Raw genomic sequence first — 9,095 nt, 5'->3', positions numbered from 1 at the left:
AGTAAAAATATATCAAATAAAGCTAAAATGGCAATACATAATTCTATATTTGTAACGACTGTGCTATACGGTAGCGAGACATAGACTTATGAAGAAAAAGATAAGAGTAAAATTAACGCAATTGACATGAGATTCACACGCATAATATGCGGGAAAATCCTGATAGACAAAGTAAGTAACGAGATAATTCTAAAAGAATGTGGTGCAGAAGAGACGCTAGTAGACACATGGGGAAGAAATCGGTTAAGATGGTTCGGACATGTTGAAAGAATGCCAAATGAACGACTAACGAAACAAGTGTATCAAGGTAACGTAAATGGCGGCGTGCCCAGAGGTAGACCGCCGAAAGAATGGTTAGAATGTGTGAATGAGACCCTAGTTAGAAGAGACATAAGAAGTCACAGAAACACGAGAGCCTGCATGAAAAAATGCATGGCCATAAAAGAAGCTAGAGAAGTATGCCAGGACATGAAAGTATAGCGGCAAATAGTTAATAAAAAGAGTGTCAGTAGAGTGAATGGCGCTTGAAACAAAAACCTTGGCTACTAATGGACCCAAGTGGGGAACCTTACATAACGACTTCGTGAGGTTCTTCGCTTGGGGTGACTGCTAGAAAGATTGATCAGCAACCTGGGTCGGAGCAGTGTTGCGGAACGAACGTGTTATTTACTTAAATAGCACGAGAATTCTGGATCAAACTGAACAATCTCTATCCCTTCCACACTCTACTCCTTTCCCCTACCGAGTGAGTCACGCCTACCCCGAAAGGGAAATGGCGTAATGGTGTAATAATAACGTGTGGACTGCTGTCTTTAAACACTCGACGCGTCATTTCTGTTGCGAGAGAGGCGGCACGTCGCGCCCATCGACATATAGAAATGGATCGGTAACGCTTCGGGGAGAACTGAAATGGGCTCTAGAGAGAAAAAAAACATATGAGACGTAGACCTGCCTTTATCTATTTCAGCACTCTGTCAAGTGAATTGGTGGCACAGGGTATTGCTTAAATATTCTGTACGGTTTATTAAAAAAAAAAAAGATAAACAATACATTAGAAATTTGTAGTTATAATAAATTGAATTTTAAAGAAAATTCATGTAAAATAACCTGTTTCAGATAGATTATTTAAAAAACTTGGTAACCTTAAATTCCTCTTGAAATTGGATTGAAAATGCTACAATAATAATCGTTTTGTGAGTTCAAAATAATGCAAAAACTGTCGAAAATTTGAACAATATTTCTATGACATAGAAAATAACCATTCGTATTGCATAGGTACAAACTTCATATTTTGAGGTTTTGTTTTTGTGGTAACATTTTTTGTTTTACTATATTCAATAACTTTACTTACATATGAAAACATATTCCCATATAAACGTCTTAACAACGCCCACAAACTACACAGACTGCCACGCTTTTTTATATTTTTTACAATAAATTATAAATAAATAAATTATAAATAAATCATTTCTGAACATCTGCGATAAACGTCACATTATTGGGACACTCGCGACACAAAGCACGGTCCTGTGCTGCGCCAAACTTCACCCAACGAAAATATTCTCGACTTTATCTAGATAGAGATAGGTCTAAGTCTTATATTTTTTTCTCTCTCTAGAACCCATTACCGTTCTCTCCACAGAATTACCGATCCATTTCTATATGTCGATGGTCGCGCCCTTGCGGATTTTCTTTAAAGCTACCAGTCCAGAAGCGCAAGACTTAAATGAAGGTTGTAGCGAAATCTGAACTGTACCGTGCTTAATAGTTTGCGACGAGGATACTGCTCTTCACTGATTAATCAAAAACTTTTTCTCTATCCAATTTCAACTACATGAAGGATTAGACTTTATTTACATATGGCAAACCTTTCAGATCAATTTAAAAATAAGCATCTGTACAAATTTACAGTCTTATGACTTTCGGCAGACTTTTCACCTGCATCTGTATGTATTTTTTCCAATATGGATTTTCTTTAAATTTCATACAACGGTATTTATAAATGTTCCTAGAAATTCGCAATTTTCTAAAAAATACTACAAAATAATAAGAGTATGTCTTTTTGAAGATTTTGATCGTTGTTTTTATAAAAAGTTGATTTTCGTACAAAATTATTAACTTAATAGTTATTTATTAAGTATATTTGAGATGAATTTAACATTAATAAATCTTTTCTGCAAAAAACGGTGTAAAATTATTTCTAAATATATTCTTAGTGTTTTAGAATAAAAAAATCATTACGCTTTTTTAGATATTACCTCATTTGATAAAACCTCGCCGAAAACTCAAACATAAGAATAACCCGACCAGAGCCCTACTAGCTCCCGACCAAAGCCTGAAGATTACCCGTACGAAAATTAGTGAACAAAAAGGCCCGACTAGCCCTTGACCAACCACCGACCAGCCCCGACTGAAATTTTGACAACAAAAAGCCCTACTACTCCTCGATTAGTCCCTGACTGGATACTTTGTCAAAATTAATAACCCGACTAACCCCCGATTAGTGCCCGACTTGTAATAGGGCCAAATGGGGCTATTTCCACACGGGAATTGACATTCTACCTTCAAATTGGGCTTATTAGACACCAAAATGTATTAGCCTTCATTTTAAAATGAGGAAAAAGTTTATGTCAAATTAATACATTAACAAACTTTGATAATCGCTCAAAAAACAGGCGTGTAGATGATTTCCGCAGATAGTGCAGTTATGTGAGAAATACAGTATTATCTCATTGCTGTGAATGATATGTTATAATAAGCTGACGGTAATCCAATCACAAACGTAAATTCAGAGAAAAAAATTCATAAATGTAGCATTTTTTTCACAGATACGTTGGCAATGGCTTTATAAAGATATTGTAAAAAGTCCCCAAACATACGTGTACGGCAAAATTCCGAAATTCTGGAAATTGTTAAACAATAACATGTTTTTTAAAATTACTCAAGAACTGTTGATTTTAGGTCGAATATGGTGATGTGAAAAAATGTTCATAATTGTATAGTACACAAAAAAGGTTCTATCTATTGTGGACCTATTATTAACGGCTGCGCTATGAAATTGGATTAGCTGCACAATTCTTTTATTTCTGAACAAATAAAATAAAATCTCAAACATCCTGGAAAAAACGTCGGAAATATATTAGGCGATTTGTACTGGAGCAAATGCAGGTTCCTGTTAACAAAAAAAAACGACTAAGTCATTTGCATGAGAAACTATCAGTATAAAATGAGCTCAACTTCAGTGTACAATTTGATATGTTTAAGGGGATGCTTTTGAGATACATTTTCCAATTTAGTAGGTCTAAATAATAATATTTAGGGCCTCTTTTAAAGCTTTAAACAAGTAAATTTCAAAACTTAAGCTATGATATCGGAAGCAGCGGTGATTATGAGTCCTAATGGCAGCAATGGGAGCGGGGGCGAGAACGGTTACCTCTTTCGATGATATTGAACTCTTCGAAATTTTTTTGCTCACTTTTCCCGACAATAGACTTGGCCTTCGGGAGGCCGTGACGTCACTGTAATGCTGGTTCTGAATGAGGAAAATTTCAAAAATAAGAATAAAATTATAAAATAAAATTAATGCAATACACATTAAGCCATCTTTTTATTTGATGAAAAATATGTTCTGCTTGATAATTTGAATAAGAGTAATTACAAACATATCCTTAAGAACCTAAAAAAACCATAATTACAAAAATGAATTTTTTTTTAATGCAGTGAATAAGACAATTAACAATAAATATAACATAATTTTGAAATGTCTATAACTCGGATTAATTTGTACTTTATTCCCTAAGCACTAGAAAATTGTGATGGAATTTACTTCACACGTAGAGGTTAAAAACTTTTCATCTTTTTACATTCTCATTTAGGGGTTAAATGTACTATGTCAAGATTCTTTTTGGTTATGTTAACAACATTCTATTGAAGAAGACTGGGAAAATATGGCCGCTCCCCCAAAACACGTTTTTTATTATTGCTTGCGATGTGCATGATAACTCCGGGAACCATTGTCTGCAATTCAAAATCCAAAAGTACAAGTATTAGAGTTGCTACAGGTCTGATGGTTGCGGAAAATTAGGGAATGTCAGGGAAAACATGATAGAGTTCGGGCATTTTCGATACAGTGAAATTATTTATATTATTATGATTAAAAATCGCAACTAATTAGTTGCAAATTAATCTGTGGTTGTTAAGGATACAAATTATTTGGTTGAAAATCCTTTTTATTTCGCTGAATTCAACTATTTTTTGTATAAAATTAAAATACTTTTTGATTAAAATATCAAATATCACGTTTCTCGTTAAAAAATAATCTTCTTTGGTTAATAATTCCATTACATAGTTGAAAGTGAAACTACTTTGTTTAAAATTAATTTATTTGGTTGAGACTATTTAAAAATTTTAGACTAGATAAACATTTTTTTCAAAATTTAATTACTTTGTTGAAAATTAAGATTTCTAATTGACAATTAATTGTTTTAAGTGGAAATTTATTTTTCGACCAGATAAATGATGAGTTGTTAAAAAAATGGAATTCTTGAATTTCCTACAAAACAAATAATTTTTCAACGAAAAAGATTACGCTTCTATCAAAGAATAAGGTAACTTTTGCAGAAAAATTGGAATAATTCGAGTCAATTTTCAAATAAAATGATTAATTATTAAAAAATTATAATTATTACATGTATTCTTAACTGAAAAGATAAATTTTAAACCAAACATAAAATAGTTAAATTTTCAGTTAGTTAAATAAATTGTTAACAAAAAAAAACATAATAAAGAAATTGTCAGCAATATAGTTTAATTTTCTAGCAATGAAATTAATTTGTAACCGAAAAGATCAATTTTCAACAATTGAGAGTACACTTCTAACAAAAAAGACGAATTTTCAACTATAGCAGATAGATTTTCAACTAAAAATATAATAGTTAAATTTTCAGTAAAAAAATGAATTTTTAATTATATGAAATTAAATTTTCAACGAAATAGTATATTTTTTGACAAAAAAGATTCAATTTATATTTAAAAAGATCAATTTCCGACAAAAAATTGCAACAGTAACATTTTCAGTGAAAGAAATGAATTGTAAATTAGAAAAAACTTATTTCCAACCAAAAAGATAATTTTTACACAAGATACAGGCATTTTCAATAAAATATTGGAATTTTTAAAGCAATTTTAAACCAAAAAATCAATGAATCACCTAGAAGATTTAATAATCTCCCAGAAAATTCGAATTTTCAATTAAATACAGGAATTTTTAACCAAATATTTAAATTTTCATCTTAAGAATGATAAATTCTGAACCACATATTTACGACTTAAATTTCCACTCAAAACAATTAGTTGTCAACTAGAAATCTTAATTCCCAACAAAGTAATTAAATGTTGAATAAAAAGTTTATCAACTAAAATGATCAGTCATCAACCAACTAAATTAATTTTTAACAATGTAGTTTCACTTTCAACTATATAATGGAATTATTATCCAAAGAAGTAAATTTTTTAACGAAAAAAGTGATATTTTAATCAAAAAGGATTTTAAATTTGTACAAAAAATAGTTGAATTCAGTGAAATAAAAAGGATTTTCAACCAAATAATTTGAATCCTTAACAAACACAGATTAATTTGCAACTAAATAGTTGTGATTTTCAATCATAATAATACAAATAATTTCACTTTATCGAAAATTCCCGAATTCTATCATGTTTTCCCTGACATTCCCTAATTGTCCGCAACCATCAGACCTGTAGCAACTCTAATACTTGTACTTTTGGATTTTGAATTGCAGACAATCGTTCCCGGAGTTATCGTGCTCATCGCAAAGCAAAAATAAAAAACGTGTTTTGCGAGAGCGGCCATATTTTCCCAGTCTACTTCAATAGAATGTTGTTAACATTACCAAAAAGAATCTTGACATAGTAGATTTAACCCCTAAATGAGAATGTAAAAAGATGAAAAGTTTTTAACCTCTACGTGTGAAGTAAATTCCATCACAATTTTCCAGTGCTTAGGGAATAAAGTACAAATTAATCCGAGGTATAGACATTTCAAAATTATGTTATATTTATTGTTAATTGTCTTATTCACTGCATTTAAAAAAAATCATTTTTGTAATTATGGTTTTTATAGGTTCTTAAGGATATGTTTGTAATTACTCTTATTCAAATTTTCAAGCAGAACATATTTTTCATCAAATAAAAAGATGGCTTAATGTGCATTGCATTAATTTTATTTTATAATTTTATTCTTATTTTTGAAATTTTCCTCATTTAGAACCTGCATTGCAGTGACGTCAAGGCCACCCGAAGGCCAAGTCTATTGTCGGGAAAAGTGAGCAAAAAAATTCCGAAGGGTTCAATATCATCGAAAGAGGTAACCGTTCTCGCCCCCGCTCCCATTGCTGCCATTAGGACTCATAATCACCGCTGCTTCCGATATCATAGCTTAAGTTTTGAAATTTACTTGTTTAGAGCTTTAAAAGAGGCCCTAAATATTATTATTCTGACCTACAAATTGGAAAATGTATTGTATGAAAATGGAGGAACACTTGCAAGAAGTTTCATCTCAAAAGCATCCCCTTAAACATATCAAATTGTAAACTGAAGTTTATCTCATTTTATACTGATAGTTTGTCATGCAAATGAATTAGTCGTTTTTTTAACAGGAACCTGCATTTGCTCCAGTACAAATCGCCTGATATATTTCCTACTTTTTTCCAGGATATTTGAGATTTTATTTTATTTGTTCAGAAATAAAAGAATTGTGCATCTAATCCAATTTCATAGCGCAGCCGTTGATAATAGGTCCACAATAGATACAACCTTTTTTGTGCACTATAAAATTTTGAGCATTTTTTCACATCACCATATTCGACCTAAAATCAACAGTTCTCTAGTAATTTTAAAAAACATGTTATTGTTTAACGCTTTTCATAATTTCGGAACTTTGCCGTACACTTATGATTGGGGATTTTTTATAATATCTTTATAAAGCCATTGCCAACGTATCTGTGAAAAAAGTGCTACTTTTACGAATTTTTTTTTAGTGATATTTGTTCCCCGTTGACTGGACCACTATAAGATACTAAAAATCAACATAGATGCGTTGAAAAACCATTCTCGTGAATTCTCGAAAAGAAAATCGCTTGAGAACTTACCGGTATACTCTCCGGTAAGTTCTTGGCGTTCCTGGCGTAAGTTATCACCTTTTGAATTCTATGGCACGATTCTATTCTGATGGCGCATTTCTAAATAGATTTTGCAAATTTTAAATTACCAAAATTTATTGTTGTTTTACGTTCAGAAGTGTTTTTACGCAAAATAAATTGATTTTTACATCTTTATGCAAACATTATCGGGAATTTCTTTTCTTGCATGAGTTTCCAAAACAAATTTAGAGAACAATTTTTGGGATATGTATATTATAACTTTCTCTTTAAGAAAAATTCTCTTTTTTATTATATGGACACTGAAAATTGATATTTAAAACTAATAATGTCTATAATTACTGTTCTAGGTAAAATGTTAATTAAGGCAAAATTGAACTTTTACTTTTCAAAGATTTTTTGTAACAACGTAATTTTTTGTTAATTGTTTCGAACCACGGCTGAGTCTTTTGTCATCAATAGTGTCAATTATTTTCTTCTGCTCTATAATGAAAACTCGATCTTAAATACATTTTATAATTGTAACTTTTTTAAATCCTTTATTTCACTTTCAGAGTACTGAACTGACAATTGCAGTTCTTCCCAATTTAAAATGAAAAATATATTCCCACAAAAAAAAACCAGGATGTAAAAGGGCGAAATGCAACTAGGGGGGGGGGGCGGAAAGGGCGAGGATTAAATTCCAAATAAACCCTCCCTTTTTCCAGCTCGCCTTAATATAAAATAAAAAATCTATCCTAAAATAAAATTCTCGGTAATTTCCCACTTTTGGAGAAAGCGAGGATTATTGATTTTTGAGACCTTGGTTCGGAACAAGATCGTTGACTGGCCCTTGTTAACCATTATAAATTGTTTAATAAATCCACATTTAATTAAGTCAGGTCAATTCTATATACAAACATAATCTTGAATGCATTTCTCTACATACATTTTTTGTTTTTTAATTATTCGCTAAAGTATACAAAAATAAACGAAACTTAAGTAAGTTTTAATGTCATATTAAATTTATAACTAACAACTTTTCAGGGTATAAATGAAACATTGCAAGAAAGATTTTGACTATTAAATTTTATTATATTAAATTCTCGAATATTTCATTGAAGCTTTTGGACAAAAAATAGATGTTTTAATAAATAGAATGATAGAGGAACTCAGAAAAAATCCTTTAACTTTTTCAACTATATTACTTTTAGCACTCTCGACATTATTTGTAGTAAGATATTGGTAGTAATTTTATTCTTGATCACATCGATCTCTCAACATAGATTGACAGAAACTGCAATGGGACTTGCAAGAATCAACGCCCATTGTAGTATCTACGCAAACAATATATGTTTCATACATGTTTCATAAACATGAACAAAATTATTGCGATAGTTCACGTGAGTGCTGTTTACGGCTAAGTTTATATATACAGTGAAATTCTTCTATAGCACCGATCTCGGGGGTGGCGGTGGGTGGTTCAAATTAATATTAAGACATGTTTAAAAAAAATGAAATATCAAGAAATTTAATATAATTTATTAATGGGGGAAGATAAAAAGAATAAGATTAGATTTCCTGAACTTACTAATAATTTAGGATTCCCAAAATGGTAAACTTCTCTCAGATAAATATAATCGAGAAGAAGTTCGACATCTTCATGTTTAAGATTCGATTGTTATAAAAATATAACGTCAATTTGTAAAAAAAGAAGAAAATTTTTTCTAAAATAAACATATGTCTTTTTCTAGTTAATAAATGTAATACCTTTTAATGGTCATGATACTTCTTCTACAGTGAGTTGGAGTTATGCAGATTTTCAGATAAAACCAAATAAAAATTGAAATAAAATTCAGCCAAAAATTCTGAGCATAGAATATCTCTCGCAACATTTCTTACTTTTACGATAAAGTGGCAGAGAGAGTGCAAATAATTTTC

At 30.7% G+C, this 9,095-nt stretch overlaps 1 protein-coding gene across 1 annotated transcript in view; it reads right to left on the bottom strand.

Moving 5' to 3' along the window:
• The window catches only part of LOC117178003, a 72,924-nt gene extending 71,478 nt beyond the window's left edge, over window positions 1-1,446 (bottom strand). The window contains exon 1 of the mRNA XM_033369179.1: window positions 1,352-1,446. Coding sequence (XP_033225070.1) covers window positions 1,352-1,363 — 12 coding nt within the window. The 5' untranslated portion in view covers window positions 1,364-1,446. The remainder of the gene's footprint in view (window positions 1-1,351) is intronic.
• Between the last annotated feature and the right edge of the window lie 7,649 nt (window positions 1,447-9,095).

The sequence above is a fragment of the Belonocnema kinseyi genome, chromosome 8 (assembly GCF_010883055.1).
Source record: "Belonocnema kinseyi isolate 2016_QV_RU_SX_M_011 chromosome 8, B_treatae_v1, whole genome shotgun sequence".
NCBI classification, from domain to species: Eukaryota; Metazoa; Arthropoda; class Insecta; order Hymenoptera; family Cynipidae; genus Belonocnema; species Belonocnema kinseyi.
Note: the sequence above shows the minus strand (reverse complement) of the source record. Positions and strands in the feature narration are given on the sequence as shown.